Source organism: Oncorhynchus keta, chromosome 23 (assembly GCF_023373465.1).
Source record: "Oncorhynchus keta strain PuntledgeMale-10-30-2019 chromosome 23, Oket_V2, whole genome shotgun sequence".
Classification (NCBI taxonomy): Eukaryota; Metazoa; Chordata; class Actinopteri; order Salmoniformes; family Salmonidae; genus Oncorhynchus; species Oncorhynchus keta.
The window spans coordinates 1,733,367-1,758,518 of NC_068443.1; the positions used below are offsets into that span (position 1 = coordinate 1,733,367).

The 25,152-nt window shown below is 45.3% G+C and overlaps 1 protein-coding gene and 1 long non-coding RNA gene across 4 annotated transcripts in view; one reads left to right on the forward strand and one right to left on the reverse strand.

Annotated features, from left to right (window-relative positions):
- Positions 1-25,152, forward strand: part of ralbp1 (ralA binding protein 1) — a 44,363-nt gene that overhangs the window by 555 nt on the left and 18,656 nt on the right. For all 3 annotated transcript variants that reach the window (XR_008076486.1, XM_052475941.1, XM_052475942.1), the window contains exons 2-8: positions 848-1,177; positions 4,777-4,904; positions 5,294-5,445; positions 6,234-6,376; positions 11,225-11,418; positions 12,373-12,528; positions 12,846-13,007. Coding sequence is in view for 2 of the 3 variants with exons in the window: in XM_052475941.1 (XP_052331901.1) it covers positions 928-1,177; positions 4,777-4,904; positions 5,294-5,445; positions 6,234-6,376; positions 11,225-11,418; positions 12,373-12,528; positions 12,846-13,007 (1,185 nt within the window). In the remaining variant the exon portion in view is untranslated. The remainder of the gene's footprint in view (positions 1-847; positions 1,178-4,776; positions 4,905-5,293; positions 5,446-6,233; positions 6,377-11,224; positions 11,419-12,372; positions 12,529-12,845; positions 13,008-25,152) is intronic.
- LOC127910871 (uncharacterized) lies at positions 15,129-16,078 on the reverse strand. Its single transcript, XR_008076495.1, has 3 exons — positions 15,912-16,078; positions 15,496-15,599; positions 15,129-15,209 (listed from the first exon to the last, which is right to left on the reverse strand). It is a non-coding gene; the product is annotated as an uncharacterized LOC127910871 (long non-coding RNA).

Consider the following 25,152-nt stretch of genomic DNA (forward strand, 5'->3'; position numbering starts at 1 on the left):
CCCCAGTGATAGGCCTGAATCTTGATGCACAACTAGTGTTTATTAAAGGCTGTATGGGTTAATGTGATTAAAAAACAACAACAATACATTGGACTAGGTATTTAGGTATTGGGAACCCCTTAGAAATGTGTGGAGCTGGAGGTGCGTCAGTCAAAACGAGTAGCAACCATTGCCACCACTAGATCCAGTTAATCTCCTTTTATAGTTAAGTTAAGTGACCAAAAAGTGTTATTTAAGTGGTTAGGTAGCATTATCAAACTGTGGGTGATTTGAGATTCAGTTAAGTGGTGTCTGTGTGACAGTTTTTGCGGGCGGGTATGAGTTTTCCGTGGATGAGTTGATGAGGTCCAAAATATATTTGAGCCTCATCTGGTGGCTTGGATTTAATCAAGATGTTGTTGTACTGTAGTCATGTACTGGTTTTGGATTTGACCCCAGTGGGCATCCTTAACGTACGACGTTACTATTTTAATGGGTTGTAAATTCTGGGACTTTGGAAAATATGTACATTGTGTGCCAGCCATGCAGTAAATTGGACATGCAGTCATGCGGTCTGTCTGTGTCTTATTTCATTCATTATTTAATTCAGTCCGTCTAGTTACGCATTAAGACGGAGACAGAGCAGTACTGTTTAACAAAATGTGTGTGTACTGCCACCACTGTTCATATGGGTTTGTGTGGATGCAGTACTATAGTTGGGTTGAGGTGGACTCCAAGAGATATCTATTATAACAGAGCCCCATCTGCTGGTTACAATTTAATACAGCAGTTGTATACTGAAACTATCAGATAATGTGATTGTAATGTTTGACTAAGTATAAACTGTGTGTGTGCGTGTCCCCTGTAGGTGTAATGGCCCGGTGATGTGTCCCTGACCCGAGGAGTGAAGAGACACCCAGGACTCTGTGTCAAGAGCAGTGCCCAGCCATGACCGAGTGCTTCCTGCCCCCCAGTAGCAGCCCAGCGGAGGTTCGTCGGGCGGAGCACCCGGGAGGGGTGGCTCGTACCCCCAGCTCGGAGGAGATCAGCCCCACCAAGTTCCCCGGACTGTACAGGACGGGCGAGCCCTCGCCCCCCCACGACGGACACCACCACCATGAGGTCATCGACGCCCTGTCGGATGATGATAAAGACCACGGGAAGAAGAAGAACAAGTTCAAGAAGAAGGAGAAGAGGAGTAGGAGACATTACCTTTTTACTACTGTTTATTTATTTATCTGTGATTTACACAAGTCCTTATTAAAAGTCGAACTTTAGGCAAAAAACTCCCTCAAAAATAACATTTTTAAACTGTATTAACTGATCAATACACCATCATGCCAGGCCATTTAATGTTTAAAAACAAAACAAAATGGCTGAATAAGATATTTAGCTACAGATGTGCCATTTCTTACAGATCTCTACAGCTTCAGTCCAAAAACAAAATCCTGTAAAATGACGTCAACACGTACTGAAGGAGTTACTGACTAGCTACAGTGGGCTACAGTTAGCTAAGGAACTAGCTACAGTGGGCTACAGTTAGCTAAGGAACTAGCTACAGTGGGCTACAGTTAGCTAAGGGACTAGCTACAGTGGGCTACAGTTAGCTAAGGGACTAGCTACAGTGGGCTACAGTTAGCTAAGGGACTAGCTACAGTGGGCTACAGTTAGCTAAGGGACTAGCTACAGTGGGCTACAGTTAGCTAAGGGACTAGCTACAGTGGGCTACAGTTAGCTAAGGGACTAGCTACAGTGGGCTACAGTTAGCTAAGGGACTAGCTACAGTGGGCTACAGTTAGCTAAGGAATTGCACATTTTTGGAATGAAAACGATTTCACTCGTAATTGTAATTAATTTGAGGTCATATTTCACTGAAATCTGGAAAAAGTGGAAAGGTACTTTAATCCTTTGGTATAGTCAGGTAGCCTTTAACTCTTTATGCTCACTTTTGGTTCAAAGCCCTCTCATGGTTCTTATTATGTGGGAGGGGGCTTGTTATGTGGGAGGGGGGCTTGTTATGTGGGAGGGGGGCTTGTTATGTGGGAGGGGGCTTATTATGTGGGAGGGGGCTTGTTATGTGGGAGGGGGCTTGTTATGTGGGAGGGGGGCTTATTATGTGGGAGGGGGGCTTGTTATGTGGGAGGGGGCTTATTATGTGGGAGGGGGCTTGTTATGTGGGAGGGGGGCTTGTTATGTGGGAGGGGGCTTGTTATGTGGGAGGGGGGCTTGTTATGTGGGAGGGGGGCTTGTTATGTGGGAGGGGGGCTTGTTATGTGGGAGGGGGGCTTATTATGTGGGGGGCTTATTATGTGGGAGGGGGCTTATTATGTGGGAGGGGGGGGCTTGTTATGTGGGAGGGGGCTTGTTATGTGGGAGGGGGCTTATTATGTGGGAGGGGGCTTATTGTGTGGGAGGGGGCTTATTATGTGGGAGGGGGTTTGTTATGTGGGAGGGGGGGGCTTGTTATGCGGGAGGGGGCTTGTTATGTGGGAGGGGGCTTGTTATGTGGGAGGGGGCTTGTTATGTGGGAGGGGGCTTATTATGTGGGATGGGGGCTTGTTATGTGGGAGGGGGCTTGTTATGTGGGAGGGGGCTTGTTATGTGGGAGGGGGGCTTGTTATGTGGGAGGGGGCTTATTGTTCCGCCTGTCTGTTTTTATCAGGGGTTTCCATGGATAAATGTAGCTTTCCCTCCCAGGGCATAGTGACTAGAGAGAGACAGGGGGAGGGGGGGGCTTGTTATGTGGGAGGGGGGGCTTGTTATGTGGGAGGGGGGATAAATGTAGCTTTCCCTCCCAGGGCATAGTGACTAGAGAGAGACAGGGGGAGGGGGGAGGAGATGGACAGTTTGAGGGCACACCCTGTACCCAGCAAAGGTGTGTCACAGGCAGCGGTCTGATACACAGGGTCTCTAGCTGGCTGGGGGCAACAGGTTAGGTGTTGAGTAGGTCACCAATGATCTGATCTTGGACCAGCAGTTTGTTTGCGATAGCTAGAGGCAACAGGTTAGGTGTTGAGTAGGTCACCAATGATCTGATCTTGGACCAGCAGTTTGTTTGCGATAGCTAGAGGCAACAGGTTAGGTGTTGAGTAGGTCACCAATGATCTGATCTTGGACCAGCAGTTTGTTTGCGATAGCTAGAGGCAACAGGTTAGGTGTTGAGTAGGTCACCAATGATCTGATCTTGGACCAGCAGTTTGTTTGCGATAGCTAGAGGCAACAGGTTAGGTGTTGAGTAGGTCACCAATGATCTGATCTTGGACCAGCAGTTTGTTTGCGATAGCTAGAGGCAACAGGTTAGGTGTTGAGTAGGTCACCAATGATCTGATCTTGGACCAGCAGTTTGTTTGCGATAGCTAGAGGCAACAGGTTAGGTGTTGAGTAGGTCACCAATGATCTGATCTTGGACCAGCAGTTTGTTTGCGATAGCTAGAGGCAACAGGTTAGGTGTTGAGTAGGTCACCAATGATCTGATCTTGGACCAGCAGTTTGTTTGCGATAGCTAGAGGCAACAGGTTAGGTGTTGAGTAGGTCACCAATGATCTGATCTTGGACCAGCAGTTTGTTTGCGATAGCTAGAGGCAACAGGTTAGGTGTTGAGTAGGTCACCAATGATCTGATCTTGGACCAGCAGTTTGTTTGCGATAGCTAGAGGCAACAGGTTAGGTGTTGAGTAGGTCACCAATGATCTGATCTTGGACCAGCAGTTTGTTTGCGATAGCTAGAGGCAACAGGTTAGGTGTTGAGTAGGTCACCAATGATCTGATCTTGGACCAGCAGTTTGTTTGCGATAGCTAGAGGCAACAGGTTAGGTGTTGAGTAGGTCACCAATGATCTGATCTTGGACCAGCAGTTTGTTTGCGATAGCTAGAGGCAACAGGTTAGGTGTTGAGTAGGTCACCAATGATCTGATCTTGGACCAGCAGTTTGTTTGCGATAGCTAGAGGCAACAGGTTAGGTGTTGAGTAGGTCACCAATGATCTGATCTTGGACCAGCAGTTTGTTTGCGATAGCTAGAGGCAACAGGTTAGGTGTTGAGTAGGTCACCAATGATCTGATCTTGGACCAGCAGTTTGTTTGCGATAGCTAGAGGCAACAGGTTAGGTGTTGAGTAGGTCACCAATGATCTGATCTTGGACCAGCAGTTTGTTTGCGATAGCTAGAGGCAACAGGTTAGGTGTTGAGTAGGTCACCAATGATCTGATCTTGGACCAGCAGTTTGTTTGCGATTGGATGTGAGGAAATAACTTTTGAGGTTGGTTCAGGAAAACGAGCCGCCTGCCAGGTGCTGTGGGAATTGTCCTATATTGGAGCCTGACCTCTTTTCCTAGTCATCTCTCGCTCTCTCTCTCTGGCTCCCTCTCTCTCTTCTCTCTCGTCTCTGCTATAGTTCCTCTGCTATAGTTCCTCTGCTATAGTTACTCTGCTATATTTCCTCTCTCTCTCTGGCTCCCTCTCTCTCTTCTCTCTCGTCTCTGCTATAGTTCTTCTGCTATAGTTCCTCTGCTATAGTTACTCTGCTATATTTCCTCTCTCTCTCTGGCTCCCTCTCTCTCTTCTCTCTCTTCTCTCTCTCCTCTGCTATAGTTCCTCTGCTATAGTTACTCTGCTATATTTCCTCTCTCTCTCTGGCTCCCTCTCTCTTTTCTTCTCTCTCTTCTCCTCCTCTCCTCTGCTATATTTCTCTCTCCTCTCTTTCGTGCTTCTTGTTGACTACATCTGTGGTATTAGTGAGCATCAGAGAGAGGTGTGCTTTCTAACTTCCTCCTCTATCCTCTCCGTCCGTCCGTCCCGTAGCGGAGGGATACGCAGCCTTCCAGGAGGACAGCTCGGCGGACGAGGCAGAGAGCCCCTCCAAGATGAAGCGTTCGAAGGGTATTCACGTGTTTAAGAAACCCAGCTTCTCCAAGAAGAAAGACTTCAAGGTAAAGAATCAAACAAATCAACCTTCACTGTTTTCATTTATTTCCCTTGCTGGAGAACTCTGTTTTACCACTCTGCTTTAATGCCCCGCTATTAACTTGTTAGTTTCGATAACCAGTGAAGTATTATTTTAATGTTATTATTTGCTATTACTTATGAGGATCCAGCGCTAAACCAATTTTTTGGGATCAGAACTATTTCTGTTTTCTCACTTTATATACGGCATTTATTAACAGACACTTTCAACCAACGTGACTTCGTTATCCATGCATATATGTTACGTATGGGTGGGGCCCCGGGAATCGAACCCTCTACCCTGGCGTCGCAGACACCATGCTCTTACCAACTGAGCTGCAGGGCACCAACGCGTGGTGTTTTTCCTGTCTCCCAGGTGAAGGAGAAGTGTCCCAAGGAGGACAAGAAAGACAAGAAGTCTAAAGACCTGACGGCAGCAGACGTGGTAAAACAGTGGAAGGAGAAGAAGAAGAAGAAGAAGCCCGCGGCCGAGCCGGAGCCCGTCCCCGTGGAGATGCCTACATTCAGGTAGACGGGGCGGTTCAAGGTCCCAATCCCGGGCCTGATGACAATCTGACTGGGAGTGACTCGATCCTGTTGCTTGCAACCTGTGTGTGTGTGTGTGTGTGTGTGTGTGTGTGTGTGTGTGTGTGTGTGTGTGTGTGTGTGTGTGTGTGTGTGTGTGTGTGTGTGTGTGGCTGGACTCTGCTTTCAACCTGAGTGTGTGTGTGGGCTGGACTCTGCTTTCAACCTGAGTGTGTGTGTGTGTGGCTGGACTCTGCTTTCAACCTGAGTGTGTGTGTGTGTGGCTGGACTCTGCTCTCAACCTGAGTGTGTGTGTGGCTGGACTCTGCTCTCAACCTGAGTGTGTGTGTGTGGCTGGACTCTGCTTTCAACCTGAGTGTGTGTGTGTGGCTGGACTCTGCTCTCAACCTGAGAGTGTGGTGTGTGTGGCCGGACTCTGCTCTCAACCTGAGAGAGTGTGTGTGTGTGTGTGTGTGTGTGTGTGTGTGTGTGTGTGTGTGTGTGTGTGTGTGTTCTGGACTCTGTGCTTTCAACGTGTGTGTGTGTGTGTGTGGCTGGACTCTGCTCTCAACCTGAGTGTGTGTGTGTGGCTGGACTCTGCTCTCAACCTGAGAGTGAGTGTGTGTGTGTGGCTGGACTCTGTGCTTTCAACGTGTGTGTGTGTGTGGCTGGACTCTGCTTTCAACCTGAGTGTGTGTCTCCGGGATTTGTGTTAAAAGCCAAAAGGAATAATATCTGTGTTTTTTTTTTTTTACATTAAAATGATAATTTAAACTGTCACTGTTCCCCAGACCCATCTTCGGGGCTCCCCTGGCTGAGGCAGTGAAGAGAACAGCCCTGTACGACGGGATCCAGCTCCCTGCAGTCTTCAGAGAGTGTATCGACTACATCGAGAGCTACGGAATGAGGTGTGAAGGAATCTACCGTGTGTCAGGTATGTCTTGGTGTGTGAGGGGAATCTACCGTGTGTCTTAGGTGTGAGGGGCATCTACCGTGTGTCAGGTATGTCTTGGTGTGTGAGGGGAATCTACCGTGTGTCAGGTATGTCTTGGTGTGAGGGGAATCTACCGTATGTCTTGGTGTGTGAGGGGAATCTACCGTGTGTCTTGGTGTGTGAGGGGAATCTACCGTGTGTCTTGGTGTGTGAGGGGAATCTACCGTGTGTCTTGGTGTGCGAGGGGAATCTACCGTGTGTCAGGTATGTCTAGGTGTGAGGGGAATCTACCGTGTGTCAGGTATGTCTTGGTGTGAGGGGAATCTACCGTGTGTCGGGTATGTCTTGGTGTGTGAGGGGAATCTACCGTGTGTCAGGTATGTCTTGGTGTGCGAGGGGAATCTACCGTGTGTCAGGTATGTCTTGGTGTGTGAGGGGAATCTACCGTGTGTCAGGTATGTCTAGGTGTGAGGGGAATCTACCGTGTGTCGGGTATGTCTAGGTGTGAGGGGAATCTACCGTGTGTCGGGTATGTCTTGGTGTGTGAGGGGAATCTACCGTGTGTCAGGTATGTCTTGGTGTGTGAGGGGAATCTACCGTATGTCTTGGTGTGTGAGGGGAATCTACCGTGTGTCTTGGTGTGTGAGGGGAATCTACCGTGTGTCTTGGTGTGTGAGGGGAATCTACCGTGTGTCTTGGTGTGTGAGGGGAATCTACCGTGTGTCTTGGTGTGTGAGGGGAATCTACCGTGTGTTTTGGTGTGTGAGGGGAATCTACCGTGTGTCTTGGTGTGTGAGGGGAATCTACCGTGTGTCTTGGTGTGTGAGGGGAATCTACCGTGTGTCTTGGTGTGTGAGGGGAATCTACCGTGTGTCTTGGTGTGTGAGGGGAATCTACCGTGTGTCTTGGTGTGTGAGGGGAATCTACCGTGTGTCTTGGTGTGTGAGGGGAATCTACCGTGTGTCTTGGTGTGTGAGGGGAATCTACCGTGTGTCTTGGTGTGTGAGGGGAATCTACCGTGTGTCTTGGTGTGTGAGGGGAATCTACCGTGTGTCTTGGTGTGTGAGGGGAATCTACCGTGTGTCTTGGTGTGTGAGGGGAATCTACCGTGTGTCTTGGTGTGTGAGGGGAATCTACCGTGTGTCTTGGTGTGTGAGGGGAATCTACCGTGTGTCTTGGTGTGTGAGGGGAATCTACCGTGTGTCTTGGTGTGTGAGGGGAATCTACCGTGTGTGAGGGGAATCTACCGTGTGTCTTGGTGTGTGAGGGGAATCTACCGTGTGTCAGGTATGTCTTGGTGTGTGAGGGGAATCTACCGTATGTCTTGGTGTGTGAGGGGAATCTACCGTGTGTCAGGTATGTCTTGGTGTGTGAGGGGAATCTACCGTGTGTCAGGTATGTCTTGGTGTGTGAGGGGAATCTACCGTGTGTCAGGTATGTCTTGGTGTGTGAGGGGAATCTACCGTGTGTCAGGTATGTCTTGGTGTGTGAGGGGAATCTACCGTGTGTCAGGTATGTCTTGGTGTGTGAGGGAATCTACCGTGTGTCAGGTATGTCTTGGTGTGTGAGGGGAATCTACCGTATGTCTTGGTGTGTGAGGGGAATCTACCGTGTGTCAGGTATGTCTTGGTGTGTGAGGGGAATCTACTGTGTGTCAGGTATGTCTTGGTGTGTGAGGGGAATCTACCGTGTGTCTTGGTGTGTGAGGGGAATCTACCGTGTGTCTTGGTGTGTGAGGGGAATCTACCGTGTGTCTTGGTGTGTGAGGGGAATCTACCGTGTGTCAGGTATGTCTTGGTGTGTGAGGGGAATCTACCGTATGTCTTGGTGTGTGAGGGGAATCTACCGTGTGTCAGGTATGTCTTGGTGTGTGAGGGGAATCTACCGTGTGTCAGGTATGTCTTGGTGTGTGAGGGGAATCTACCGTATGTCTTGGTGTGTGAGGGGAATCTACCGTGTGTCAGGTATGTCTTGGTGTGTGAGGGGAATCTACTGTGTGTCAGGTATGTCTTGGTGTGTGAGGGGAATCTACCGTGTGTCTTGGTGTGTGAGGGGAATCTACCGTGTGTCTTGGTGTGTGAGGGGAATCTACCGTGTGTCAGGTATGTCTTGGTGTGTGAGGGGAATCTACCGTATGTCTTGGTGTGTGAGGGGAATCTACCGTGTGTCAGGTATGTCTTGGTGTGTGAGGGGAATCTACCGTGTGTCAGGTATGTCTTGGTGTGTGAGGGGAATCTACCGTGTGTCAGGTATGTCTTGGTGTGTGAGGGGAATCTACCGTGTGTCAGGTATGTCTTGGTGTGTGAGGGGAATCTACCGTGTGTCAGGTATGTCTTGGTGTGTGAGGGGAATCTACCGTGTGTCAGGTATGTCTTGGTGTGTGAGGGGAATCTACCGTATGTCTTGGTGTGTGAGGGGAATCTACCGTGTGTCAGGTATGTCTTGGTGTGTGAGGGGAATCTACTGTGTGTCAGGTATGTCTTGGTGTGTGAGGGGAATCTACCGTGTGTCTTGGTGTGTGAGGGGAATCTACCGTGTGTCTTGGTGTGTGAGGGGAATCTACCGTGTGTCTTGGTGTGTGAGGGGAATCTACCGTGTGTCAGGTATGTCTTGGTGTGTGAGGGGAATCTACCGTGTGTCAGGTATGTCTTGGTGTGTGAGGGGGAATCTACCGTGTGTCAGGTATGTCTTGGTGTGTGAGGGGAATCTACTGTGTGTCAGGTATGTCTTGGTGTGTGAGGGGAATCTACTGTGTGTCTTGGTGTGTGAGGGGAATCTACCGTGTGTCTTGGTGTGTGAGGGAATCTACCGTGTGTCTTGGTGTGTGAGGGGAATCTACCGTGTGTCTTGGTGTGTGAGGGGAATCTACCGTGTGTCTTGGTGTGTGAGGGGAATCTACCGTGTGTCAGGTATGTCTTGGTGTGTGAGGGGAATCTACTGTGTGTCAGGTATGTCTTGGTGTGTGAGGGGAATCTACCGTGTGTCTTGGTGTGTGAGGGGAATCTACCGTGTGTCTTGGTGTGTGAGGGGAATCTACCGTGTGTCTTGGTGTGTGAGGGGAATCTACCGTGTGTCAGGTATGTCTTGGTGTGTGAGGGGAATCTACCGTGTGTCAGGTATGTCTTGGTGTGTGAGGGGAATCTACCGTGTGTCAGGTATGTCTTGGTGTGTGAGGGGAATCTACTGTGTGTCAGGTATGTCTTGGTGTGTGAGGGGAATCTACCGTGTGTCTTGGTGTGTGAGGGGAATCTACCGTGTGTCTTGGTGTGTGAGGGGAATCTACCGTGTGTCTTGGTGTGTGAGGGGAATCTACCGTGTGTCTTGGTGTGTGAGGGGAATCTACCGTGTGTCTTGGTGTGTGAGGGGAATCTACCGTGTGTCTTGGTGTGTGAGGGGAATCTACCGTGTGTCGGGTATGTCTTGGTGTGTGAGGGGAATCTACCGTGTCGGGTATGTCTTGGTGTGTGAGGGGAATCTACCGTGTGTCGGGTATGTCTTGGTGTGTGAGGGGAATCTACCATGTCGGGTATGTCTTGGTGTGTGAGGGGAATCTACCATGTCGGGTATGTCTTGGTGTGTGAGGGGAATCTACCGTGGCGGTGTATACTGTGTATTAACTAGAGGTCGACCGATTAATCGGTATGGCCGATTAATTAGGGCCGATTTCAACTTTTCTTAACAATCAGAATTCTGTATTTTTGGGCGCCGATTTGCCAATATTTGTTATATACCTTTATTTAACTAGGCAAGTCAGTTAAGAACACATTCTTATTTTCAATGACGGCCTAGGAACGGTGGGTTAACTGCCTCGTTCAGGGGCAGAACGACAGATTTTCACCTTGTCAGCTCGGGGGATCCAATCTTGCAACCTTACATTTAACTAGTCCAACGCAATAACGACCTGCCGCTCTCTCGTTGCACTCCAAAAGGAGACTGCCTGTTACGCAAATGCAGTAAGCCAAGGTAAGTTGCGAGCTAGCATTAAACTTACCTTATAAAAAACAATCAATCATAATAATAACTACACATGGTTGATGATATTACTAGATATTATCTAGCGTGTCCTGCGTTGCATATAATCTGACTAAGCATAGGAGTCTCTAAGTATCTGACTGAGCGATGGTAGGCAGAAGCAGGCGCGTAAACATTCATTCAAACAGCACTTTCATGCGTTTTGCCAGCAGCTCTTCTTTGTGCGTCAAAGCATTGCGCTGTTTCAAGCCTATCAACTCCCGAGATGAGGCATGGGTAACGCTGCTTCGAGGGTGGCTGTTGTCGTTGTGTTGCTGGTTCGAACCCAGGTAGGGGCGAGGAGAGGGACGGAAGCTATACTGTTACACTGGCAATACTAAAGTGCCTATAAGAACATCCAATAGTCAAAGGTTAATGAAATACAAATGGTATAGAGGGAAATAGTCCTATAATTCCTATAATAACTACAACCTAAAACTTCTTACCTGGGAATAGTCTCATGTTAAAAGGAACCACCAGCTTTCATATGTTCTCATGTTCTGAGCAAGGAACTGAAACGTTAGCTTTCTTACATGGCACATATTACGTTCTTCTCCAACACTTTGTTTTTGCATTATTTAAACTAAATTGAACATGTTTCATTATTTATTTTAGGCTAAATTGATTTTATTGATGTATTATATTAAGTTAAAATAAGTGTTCATTCAGTATTGTTGTAATTGTAATTATTACAAATACATTTAAAAAAAATTAAAATCGTCCGATTAATCGGTATCGGCATTTTTGGTCCTCCAATAATCGGTATCGGTGTTGAAAAATCATAATCTGTCGACCTCTAGTATTAACCCTCCCTACTCCTCTCTCTTTCCCTCCCAGGTATGAAGTCTAAAGTGGATGAGCTGAAGGCATCGTATGACCGCGAGGAGTGTCCATGCTTGGAAGAGTATGACCCTCACACTGTAGCTAGCCTGTTGAAGCAGTACCTCCGAGAACTTCCTGAGAACATTCTGGGGCGAGACCTGGCTCAACGCTTTGAGGACGCCTGCAGTAGACCGGCTGAGGCTGACAAGGTGAGGAGGTGATTTGATGACTAGCTTTAGATATTATTGATCAGTTTATTTTTTCCCCCTCATCAATCTACACACAATACCCCATAACGACAATCCGAAAACAGGTCTTTAGACATTTTTGCGAATGTATTACGAATTAAAAACAGACACCTTATTTACAGAAGTATTTAGACCCTTTGCTAGGAGACAAGAAATTGAGCTCAGGCGCATCCTGTTTCCATTGATCATCCTTGAGATGCTTCTACAACTTGATTGGAAACCACCTGTGGTAAATTCAAGTGATTGGACATTTTGAATGTTGTATAACGTCTGTAGCCTGGTCAAGACAGTGTCAGAGTTCTAGTGTGGTGACAGAGTTCTAGAACAGTGTTTTATTTGTCAGGTGACAGTTCTAGAACAGTGTTTTATTTGTCAGGTGACAGTTCTAGAACTGTGTTTTATTTGTCAGGTGGCAGAGTTCTAGAACAGTGTTTTATTTGTCAGGTGACAGGGTTCTAGAACTGTGTTTTATTTGTCAGGTGACAGGGTTCTAGAACTGTGTTTTATTTGTCAGGTGACAGTTCTAGAACGGTGTTGTATTTGTCAGGTGACAGGGTTCTAGAACAGTGTTTTATTTGTCAGGTGACAGCTTCTAGAACGGTGTTTTATTTGTCAGGTGACAGCTCAAGAACGGTGTTTTATTTGTCAGGTGACAGTTCTCGAACGGTCTTTTATTTGTCAGGTGACAGTTCGAGAACAGTGTTTTATTTGTCATGTGACAGTTCTAGAACAGTGTTTTATTTGTCAGGTGACAGTTCTAGAACAGTGTTTTATTTGTCAGGTGACAGTTCTAGAACAGTGTTTTATTTGTCATGTGACAGTTCTAGAACGGTGTTGTATTTGTCATGTGACAGTTCTAGAACGGTCTTTTATTTGTCAGGTGGCAGAGTTCTAGAACGGTCTTTTATTTGTCAGGTGGCAGAGTTCCAGCGTCTCTTAACGGAGGTGCCCCCCGGCAGTCGTCTGCTCCTGTCCTGGCTGGTCACTCACATGGACCATGTTATCACAAGAGAGACCGACACCAAGATGAATATCCAGAATATATCCATCGTACTCAACCCCACTGTACAGGTAATAAGAATGAATTGTATTTGTAGAGCGCTTTTCATTACATACAGGAATCCCATAGATCTGTTCAGGGGAGGGAGGGAGAGAAGGGTCCTCAGTGAAATCCTGGCCCAGTTCTTTAGAGCTAATGCATTCCCAACAGGGCGCGATGTTGGTTGCTCCACTTACACTGAACTAGCAGACTTCATTATCACCCTTACAAACTACTAGACTTTAGCTCAGAGGGTTAATACTGCGCCAGTGCAATTAATATGCAAGTGACCTATATCCTCCTCTAGTCTCCCGTCTGTCTTTTTGACCCCCTGTCCTCTTTCCTCCAGATTGGTAACAGGGTCCTGTACATGTTCTTCACCCACGTGAGAGAGCTGTTTGGGGACGTGTTTCTGAGGCCCGTATCACGTCCCCTCCGTTGGTCCAATGCTGCCACCATGCCGGCCCTGCCAGAGACACAGGACAGCATCAAGGAGGAGATACGACGACAGGTTGGGATGGGTTTGAACAGATATTTGCAGTACAACTTTTAGTCACTGAAGCCGTTTTTAAGGGGCAGTAGATGGTATCTAGGACACTGGTGCTGCTCCAGTAAAAAGACTATTGCTGTGGTTTGGTTATTTTGTCCATCTTAATAACATCTCAGTGGGAACACACCGTATCAGAATTTGTGGACACTAATCATTGTCTGGGTCTGTACGATCTCCAGTGTCTCAATAGGACTTCCTGTGACTTCCTGTTCATCTCTGTATTAAAAGGTAGCCTAGTCGTTCCCCCTCCTCGCCACGATGTACAGCACATCAATGGAGTTGAGCGGAGACGACCGTGGGAGGACTGAACCTTCGACTCCATCCAGGCTGTGAATTGTTAAACCCGTAGCTTGTACCTACGTTGGTCTTCTGTAGCTTGTACCTGCGTTGGTCTTCTGTAGCTTGTACCTGTGTTGGTCTTCTGTAGCTTGTACCTGCGTTGGTCTTCTGTAGCTTGTACCTGCGTTGGTCTTCTGTAGCTTGTACCTGCGTTGGTCTTCTGTAGCTAGTACCTGCGTTGGTCTTCTGTAGCTTCGTACCTGCGTTGGTCTTCTGTAGCTTGTACCTACGTTGGTCTTCTGTAGCTTGTACCTGTGTTGGTCTTCTGTAGCTTGTACCTGCGTTGGTCTTCTGTAGCTAGTACCTGTGTTGGTCTTCTGTAGCTTGTACCTGCGTTGGTCTTCTGTAGCTTCGTACCTATGTTGGTCTTCTGTAGCTTGTACCTGTGTTGGTCTTCTGTAGCTTGTACCTGCGTTGGTCTTCTGTAGCTAGTACCTGCGTTGGTCTTCTGTAGCTTCGTACCTGCGTTGGTCTTCTGTAGCTTGTACCTACGTTGGTCTTCTGTAGCTTGTACCTGTGTTGGTCTTCTGTAGCTTGTACCTGCGTTGGTCTTCTGTAGCTAGTACCTGTGTTGGTCTTCTGTAGCTTGTACCTGCGTTGGTCTTCTGTAGCTTCGTACCTATGTTGGTCTTCTGTAGCTTGTACCTACGTTGGTCTTCTGTAGCTTGTACCTGCGTTGGTCTTCTGTAGCTTGTACCTACGTTGGTCTTCTGTAGCTTGTACCTGCGTTGGTCTTCTGTGGCTTGTACCTACGTTGGTCTTCTGTAGCTTGTACCTACGTTGGTCTTCTGTAGCTTGTACCTGCGTTGGTCTTCTGTAGCTTGTACCTGCGTTGGTCTTCTGTAGCTAGTACCTGCGTTGGTCTTCTGTAGCTTCGTACCTGCGTTGGTCTTCTGTAGCTTGTACCTACGTTGGTCTTCTGTAGCTTGTACCTGTGTTGGTCTTCTGTAGCTTGTACCTGCGTTGGTCTTCTGTAGCTAGTACCTGTGTTGGTCTTCTGTAGCTTGTACCTGCGTTGGTCTTCTGTAGCTTCGTACCTATGTTGGTCTTCTGTAGCTTGTACCTGTGTTGGTCTTCTGTAGCTTGTACCTGCGTTGGTCTTCTGTAGCTAGTACCTGCGTTGGTCTTCTGTAGCTTCGTACCTGCGTTGGTCTTCTGTAGCTTGTACCTACGTTGGTCTTCTGTAGCTTGTACCTGTGTTGGTCTTCTGTAGCTTGTACCTGCGTTGGTCTTCTGTAGCTAGTACCTGTGTTGGTCTTCTGTAGCTTGTACCTGCGTTGGTCTTCTGTAGCTTCGTACCTATGTTGGTCTTCTGTAGCTTGTACCTACGTTGGTCTTCTGTAGCTTGTACCTGCGTTGGTCTTCTGTAGCTTGTACCTACGTTGGTCTTCTGTAGCTTGTACCTGCGTTGGTCTTCTGTGGCTTGTACCTACGTTGGTCTTCTGTAGCTTGTACCTACGTTGGTCTTCTGTAGCTTGTACCTGCGTTGGTCTTCTGTAGCTAGTACCTGTGTTGGTCTTCTGTAGCTTGTACCTGCGTTGGTCTTCTGTAGCTTCGTACCTATGTTGGTCTTCTGTAGGTTGTACCTACGTTGGTCTTCTGTAGCTTGTACCTGCGTTGGTCTTCTGTAGCTTGTACCTGCGTTGGTCTTCTGTAGCTTGTACCTGCGTTGGTCTTCTGTAGCTTGTACCTGCGTTGGTCTTCTGTAGCTTGTACCTTCTGTGTTGGTCTTCTGTAGGCTTGTACCTGCGTTGGTCTTCTGTAGCTTGTACCTGCGTTGGTCTTCTGTAGCTTGTACCTGCGTTGGTCTTCTGTAGCTTGTACCTACGTTGGTCTTCTGTAGCTTGTACCTGCGTTGGTCTTCTGTAGCTTGTACCTACGTTGGTCTTCTGTAGCTTGTACCTGCGTTGGTCTTCTGTAGCTTGTACCTGTGTTGGTCTTCTGTAGCTTGTACCTGCGTTGGTCTTCTGTAGCTTGTACCTACGTTGGTCTTCTGTAGCTTGTACCTGTGTTGGTCTTCTGTGGCTTGTACCTACGTTGGTCTTCTGTAGCTTGTACCTGCGTTGGTCTTCTGTAGCTTGTACCTACGTTGGTCTTCTGTAGCTTGTACCTACGTTGGTCTTCTGTAGCTTGTACCTGTGTTGGTCTTCTGTGGCTTGTACCTGCGTTGGTCTTCTGTAGCTTGTACCTGCGTTGGTCTTCTGTAGCTTGTACCTACGTTGGTCTTCTGTAGCTTGTACCTGCGTTGGTCTTCTGTGGCTTGTACCTACGTTGGTCTTCTGTAGCTTGTACCTACGTTGGTCTTCTGTAGCTTGTACCTGCGTTGGTCTTCTGTAGCTTGTACCTGCGTTGGTCTTCTGTAGCTTGTACCTACGTTGGTCTTCTGTAGCTTGTACCTACGTTGGTCTTCTGTAGCTTGTACCTGTGTTGGTCTTCTGTGGCTTGTACCTGCGTTGGTCTTCTGTAGCTTGTACCTGCGTTGGTCTTCTGTAGCTTGTACCTACGTTGGTCTTCTGTAGCTTGTACCTGCGTTGGTCTTCTGTAGCTTGTACCTACGTTGGTCTTCTGTAGCTTGTACCTGCGTTGGTCTTCTGTAGCTTGTACCTGTGTTGGTCTTCTGTAGCTTGTACCTGCGTTGGTCTTCTGTAGCTTGTACCTACGTTGGTCTTCTGTAGCTTGTACCTGCGTTGGTCTTCTGTGGCTTGTACCTGCGTTGGTCTTCTGTGGCTTGTACCTGCGTTGGTCTTCTGTAGCTTGTACCTACGTTGGTCTTCTGTAGCTTGTACCTGCGTTGGTCTTCTGTGGCTTGTACCTGCGTTGGTCTTCTGTAGCTTGTACCTGCGTTGGTCTTCTGTAGCTTGTACCTACGTTGGTCTTCTGTAGCTTGTACCTGCGTTGGTCTTCTGTGGCTTGTACCTACGTTGGTCTTCTGTAGCTTGTACCTACGTTGGTCTTCTGTAGCTTGTACCTACGTTGGTCTTCTGTAGCTTGTACCTGCGTTGGTCTTCTGTAGCTTGTACCTGCGTTGGTCTTCTGTAGCTTGTACCTGCGTTGGTCTTCTGTAGCTTGTACCTGCGTTGGTCTTCTGTAGCTTGTACCTACGTTGGTCTTCTGTAGCTTGTACCTGCGTTGGTCTTCTGTGGCTTGTACCTGCGTTGGTCTTCTGTGGCTTGTACCTACGTTTGTCTTCTGTAGCTTGTACCTGTGTTGGTCTTCTGTGGCTTGTACCTACGTTTGTCTTCTGTAGCTTGTACCTGTGTTGGTCTTCTGTAGCTTGTACCTGCGTTGGTCTTCTGTAGCTTCGTACCTACGTTGGTCTTCTGTAGCTTCGTACCTACGTTGGTCTTCTGTAGCTTGTACCTACGTTGGTCTTCTGTAGCTTGTACCTGCGTTGGTCTTCTGTAGCTTGTACCTGCGTTGGTCTTCTGTAGCTTGTACCTGCGTTGGTCTTCTGTAGCTTGTACCTGCGTTGGTCTTCTGTAGCTTGTACCTGCGTTGGTCTTCTGTAGCTTGTACCTGCGTTGGTCTTCTGTAGCTTGTACCTGCGTTGGTCTTCTGTAGCTTGTACCTGCGTTGGTCTTCTGTAGCTTGTACCTGCGTTGGTCTTCTGTAGCTTGTACCTGCGTTGGTCTTCTGTAGCTTGTACCTGCGTTGGTCTTCTGTAGCTTGTACCTGCGTTGGTCTTCTGTAGCTTGTACCTGCGTTGGTCTTCTGTAGCTTGTACCTGCGTTGGTCTTCTGTAGCTTGTACCTGCGTTGGTCTTATGTAGCTTCGTGCCGTTCTTTGTTTACTGAAATCCATACTTTTTTTTTTTAAACTAAACTTTTTGTTCAAATACAGTTCTCTTTCTGTGGGTCTAAAACCCCTCCAAAAAAAAGGTTCTGTAACATGGTGAAAGACCTGTCGAATACACCTTTCTCCTCACCGCTGCCCATGTCTCTATACCAGGCGGTGTCACAGGAAGGCCTGGAAAAATGGTCAAAAAGACCACATCCACCCAAGACATAGACTGTTCACTCTACTACCGTACGGCAAGCGGTACCAGAGCACCAAGTCTGGGACCAAAAGGAACCTGAACAGCTTCTAGCCCCAAGCCATAAGACTACTGAAACAGTTAATCAAAATGGCTACCCAGACGCATTGATCCTTTTTATTACCACAGACTCTTACGTCGACTCTATGTCCACTCACTGGAGTCGACCCAAATACATACTGGCACTCCCAACACATGCTGCTGCTATTGTCTATCCTGATTACCGAGTCACCAATACCCCTACCAACATGTACATATTACCTCAACCACCTCGTACCCCTGCACATTCACTCTGTACAGGTACTCTTTGTATATAGCCTCGTTATTGCTAGTGTGATTGTGAAGCAACACACTACTGTTATTCCTCTCACTATTATTATTTATTATTCATTATTATTCATCATTATTATTATTATTCATTATTATTATTCATTATTATTCATCATTATTATTCATTATTATTATTAATTATTATTATTATTCATTATTATAACTATGTATTATTATTATTTATTATTCATTATTATTATTCGTTATTATTATTCATTATTATAATTATGTATTATTATTATTCATTATTGTTATTCCTTACTATTATTATAATTTATCATTATTATTCATTATTATTATTTTATTTATTAATCATTATTATTATTCATTATTATAATTATGTATTATTATTATTATTCATTATTATTATTCATTATTATTATTCATTATTATTATTCATGATTGTTATTCCTTATTATTATTATAATGTATTATTATTATTCATTATTATTATTCATTATTATTATTCATTATTATTTTATTATTTATTATTATTATCCATTATTATTATTTTATTATTTATTAATCATTATTATTATAATTCATTATTATTCATTAGAATTATTTATTATTCCGACATCTTTTTTTTGCGAAACAAATTGTTTGGGAAACTGCTGTTCGTACACCTTTTAAGATAAACTCCAAATCACAAACACTGTAAAAATCATTCTGATAACTATTAACTATTATACGTTTTACAATATTCAACTTTTTAGAACTACAAAGGTTCCCATGAGTTGACAAGGTGTTTCAATACTAAACTTCAGTGCCTAGCGACCAGTTTTATATGAACAAGTAACTCGTTTTAATTTACACAAATGTTGTGAAAATAAGGCTTTTAAATTCAATACCTGATGTTTTTCCACTGATAAAATAATCCATTTAGAAGATGGCCAATATCACTCGAGAAAAAGTAGCTAGTTAGCTCTGTCTACTACTGACCACTACTACTGGCTATAACTACTGACCACTACAACTGGCTATAACTACTGACCACTACTACTGGCTATAACTACTGACCACTACTACTGGCTATAACTACTGACCACTACTACTGGCTATAACTACTGACCACTACTACTGGCTATAACTACTGACCACTACTACTGGCTATAACTACTGACCACTACTACTGGCTATAACTACTGACCACTACTACTGGCTATAACTACTGACCACTACTACTGGCTATAACTACTGACCACTACTACTGGCTATAACTACTGACCACTACTACTGGCTATAACTACTGACCACTACTACTGGCTATAACTACTGACCACTACTACTGGCTATAACTACTGACCACTACTACTGGCTATAACTACTGGCTATAACTACTGACCACTACTACTGGCTATAACTACTGGCCACTACTACTGGCTATAACTACTGACCACTACTACTGGCTATAACTACTGGCCACTACTACTGGCTATAACTACTGACCACTACTACTGGCTATAACTACTGGCTATAACTACTGACCACTACTACTGGCTATAACTACTGGCTATAACTACTGACCACTACTACTGGCTATAACTACTGGCTATAACTACTGACCACTACTACTGGCTATAACTACTGACCACTACTACTGGCTATAACTACTGACCACTACTACTGGCTATAACTACTGACCACTACTACTGGCTATAACTACTGACCACTACTACTGGCTATAACTACTGACCACTACTACTGGCTATAACTACTGACCACTACTACTGGCTATAACTACTGACCACTACTACTGGCTATAACTACTGACCACTACTACTGGCTATAACTACTGACCACTACTACTGGCTATAACTACTGGCTATAACTACTGACCACTACTACTGGCTATAACTACTGACCACTACTACTGGCTATAACTACTGACCACTACTACTGGCTATAACTACTGGCTATAACTACTGACCACTACTACTGGCTATAACTACTGACCACTACTACTGGCTATAACTACTGACCATAACTACTGACCACTACTACTGGCTATAACTACTGACCACTACTACTGGCTATAACTACTGACCACTACTACTGGCTATAACTACTGACCACTACTACTGGCTATAACTACTGACCACTACTACTGGCTATAACTACTGACCACTACTACTGACCACTACTACTGGCTATAACTACTGACCACTACTACTGGCTATAACTACTGACCACTACTACTGGCTATAACTACTGACCACTACTACTGGCTATAACTACTGACCACTACTACTGGCTATAACTACTGACCACTACTACTGGCTATAACTACTGACCACTACTACTGGCTATAACTACTGACCACTACTACTGGCTATAACTACTGACCACTACTACTGGCTATAACTACTGACCACTACTACTGGCTATAACTACTGACCACTACTACTGGCTATAACTACTGACCACTACTACTGGCTATAACTACTGGCTATAACTACTGACCACTACTACTGGCTATAACTACTGACCACTACTACTGGCTATAACTACTGACCACTACTACTGGCTATAACTACTGGCTATAACTACTGACCACTACTACTGGCTATAACTACTGACCACTACTACTGGCTATAACTACTGACCATAACTACTGACCACTACTACTGGCTATAACTACTGACCACTACTACTGGCTATAACTACTGACCACTACTACTGGCTATAACTACTGACCACTACTACTGGCTATAACTACTGACCACTACTACTGACCACTACTACTGGCTATAACTACTGACCACTACTACTGGCTATAACTACTGACCACTACTACTGGCTATAACTACTGACCACTACTACTGGCTATAACTACTGACCACTACTACTGGCTATAACTACTGACCACTACTACTGGCTATAACTACTGACCACTACTACTGGCTATAACTACTGACCACTACTACTGGCTATAACTACTGACCACTACTACTGGCTATAACTACTGACCACTACTACTGGCTATAACTACTGACCACTACTACTGGCTATAACTACTGACCACTACTACTGGCTATAACTACTGACCACTACTACTGGCTATAACTACTGACCACTACTACTGGCTATAACTACTGACCACTACTACTGGCTATAACTACTGACCACTACTACTGGCTATAACTACTGACCACTACTACTGGCTATAACTACTGGCTATAACTACTGACCACTACTACTGGCTATAACTACTGACCACTACTACTGGCTATAACTACTGACCACTACTACTGGCTATAACTACTGGCTATAACTACTGACCACTACTACTGGCTATAACTACTGGCCACTACTACTGGCTATAACTACTGACCACTACTACTGGCTATAACTACTGGCCACTACTACTGGCTATAACTACTGACCACTACTACTGGCTATAACTACTGGCTATAACTACTGACCACTACTACTGGCTATAACTACTGGCTATAACTACTGACCACTACTACTGGCTATAACTACTGGCTATAACTACTGACCACTACTACTGGCTATAACTACTGACCACTACTACTGGCTATAACTACTGACCACTACTACTGGCTATAACTACTGACCACTACTACTGGCTATAACTACTGACCACTACTACTGGCTATAACTACTGACCACTACTACTGGCTATAACTACTGACCACTACTACTGGCTATAACTACTGACCACTACTACTGGCTATAACTACTGACCACTACTACTGGCTATAACTACTGACCACTACTACTGGCTATAACTACTGACCACTACTACTGGCTATAACTACTGGCTATAACTACTGACCACTACTACTGGCTATAACTACTGACCACTACTACTGGCTATAACTACTGACCACTACTACTGGCTATAACTACTGGCTATAACTACTGACCACTACTACTGGCTATAACTACTGACCACTACTACTGGCTATAACTACTGACCATAACTACTGACCTACTACTACTGGCTATAACTACTGACCACTACTACTGGCTATAACTACTGACCACTACTACTGGCTATAACTACTGACCACTACTACTGGCTATAACTACTGACCACTACTACTGGCTATAACTACTGACCACTACTACTGGCTATAACTACTGACCACTACTACTGGCTATAACTACTGACCACTACTACTGGCTATAACTACTGACCACTACTACTGGCTATAACTACTGGCTACTACTGGCTATAACTACTGACCACTACTACTGGCTATAACTACTGGCTATAACTACTGACCACTACTACTGGCTATAACTACTGACCACTACTACTGGCTATAACTACTGACCACTACTACTGGCTATAACTACTGGCTATAACTACTGACCACTACTACTGGCTATAACTACTGACCACTACTACTGGCTATAACTACTGACCATAACTACTGACCACTACTACTGGCTATAACTACTGACCACTACTACTGGCTATAACTACTGACCACTACTACTGGCTATAACTACTGACCACTACTACTGGCTATAACTACTGACCACTACTACTGACCACTACTACTGGCTATAACTACTGACCACTACTACTGGCTATAACTACTGACCACTACTACTGGCTATAACTACTGACCACTACTACTGGCTATAACTACTGACCACTACTACTGGCTATAACTACTGACCACTACTACTGGCTATAACTACTGACCACTACTACTGGCTATAACTACTGACCACTACTACTGGCTATAACTACTGACCACTACTACTGGCTATAACTACTGACCACTACTACTGGCTATAACTACTGACCACTACTACTGGCTATAACTACTGACCACTACTACTGGCTATAACTACTGACCACTACTACTGGCTATAACTACTGACCACTACTACTGGCTATAACTACTGACCACTACTACTGGCTATAACTACTGACCACTACTACTGGCTATAACTACTGACCACTACTACTGGCTATAACTACTGGCTATAACTACTGACCACTACTACTGGCTATAACTACTGACCACTACTACTGGCTATAACTACTGACCACTACTACTGGCTATAACTACTGGCTATAACTACTGACCACTACTACTGGCTATAACTACTGGCCACTACTACTGGCTATAACTACTGACCACTACTACTGGCTATAACTACTGGCCACTACTACTGGCTATAACTACTGACCACTACTACTGGCTATAACTACTGGCTATAACTACTGACCACTACTACTGGCTATAACTACTGGCTATAACTACTGACCACTACTACTGGCTATAACTACTGGCTATAACTACTGACCACGACTACTGGCTATAACTACTGACCACTACTACTGGCTATAACTACTGACCACTACTACTGGCTATAACTACTGACCACTACTACTGGCTATAACTACTGACCACTACTACTGGCTATAACTACTGACCACTACTACTGGCTATAACTACTGACCACTACTACTGGCTATAACTACTGACCACTACTACTGGCTATAACTACTGACCACTACTACTGGCTATAACTACTGACCACTACTACTGGCTATAACTACTGACCACTACTACTGGCTATAACTACTGGCTATAACTACTGACCACTACTACTGGCTATAACTACTGACCACTACTACTGGCTATAACTACTGACCACTACTACTGGCTATAACTACTGGCTATAACTACTGACCACTACTACTGGCTATAACTACTGACCACTACTACTGGCTATAACTACTGACCATAACTACTGACCACTACTACTGGCTATAACTACTGACCACTACTACTGGCTATAACTACTGACCACTACTACTGGCTATAACTACTGACCACTACTACTGGCTATAACTACTGACCACTACTACTGGCTATAACTACTGACCACTACTACTGACCACTACTACTGGCTATAACTACTGACCACTACTACTGGCTATAACTACTGACCACTACTACTGGCTATAACTACTGACCACTACTACTGGCTATAACTACTGACCACTACTACTGGCTATAACTACTGACCACTACTACTGGCTATAACTACTGACCACTACTACTGGCTATAACTACTGACCACTACTACTGGCTATAACTACTGACCACTACTACTGGCTATAACTACTGACCACTACTACTGGCTATAACTACTGACCACTACTACTGGCTATAACTACTGGCTATAACTACTGACCACTACTACTGGCTATAACTACTGACCACTACTACTGGCTATAACTACTGACCACTACTACTGGCTATAACTACTGGCTATAACTACTGACCACTACTACTGGCTATAACTACTGACCACTACTACTGGCTATAACTACTGACCATAACTACTGACCACTACTACTGGCTATAACTACTGACCACTACTACTGGCTATAACTACTGACCACTACTACTGGCTATAACTACTGACCACTACTACTGGCTATAACTACTGACCACTACTACTGACCACTACTACTGGCTATAACTACTGACCACTACTACTGGCTATAACTACTGACCACTACTACTGGCTATAACTACTGACCACTACTACTGGCTATAACTACTGACCACTACTACTGGCTATAACTACTGACCACTACTACTGGCTATAACTACTGACCACTACTACTGGCTATAACTACTGACCACTACTACTGGCTATAACTACTGACCACTACTACTGGCTATAACTACTGACCACTACTACTGGCTATAACTACTGACCACTACTACTGGCTATAACTACTGACCACTACTACTGGCTATAACTACTGACCACTACTACTGGCTATAACTACTGACCACTACTACTGGCTATAACTACTGACCACTACTACTGGCTATAACTACTGACCACTACTACTGGCTATAACTACTGGCTATAACTACTGACCACTACTACTGGCTATAACTACTGACCACTACTACTGGCTATAACTACTGACCACTACTACTGGCTATAACTACTGGCTATAACTACTGACCACTACTACTGGCTATAACTACTGACCACTACTACTGGCTATAACTACTGACCACTACTACTGGCTATAACTACTGGCTATAACTACTGACCACTACTACTGGCTATAACTACTGACCACTACTACTGGCTATAACTACTGACCACTACTACTGGCTATAACTACTGACCACTACTACTGGCTATAACTACTGGCTATAACTACTGACCACTACTACTGGCTATAACTACTGACCACTACTACTGGCTATAACTACTGACCACTACTACTGGCTATAACTACTGACCACTACTACTGGCTATAACTACTGACCACTACTACTGGCTATAACTACTGACCACTACTACTGGCTATAACTACTGACCACTACTACTGGCTATAACTACTGACCACTACTACTGGCTATAACTACTGACCAC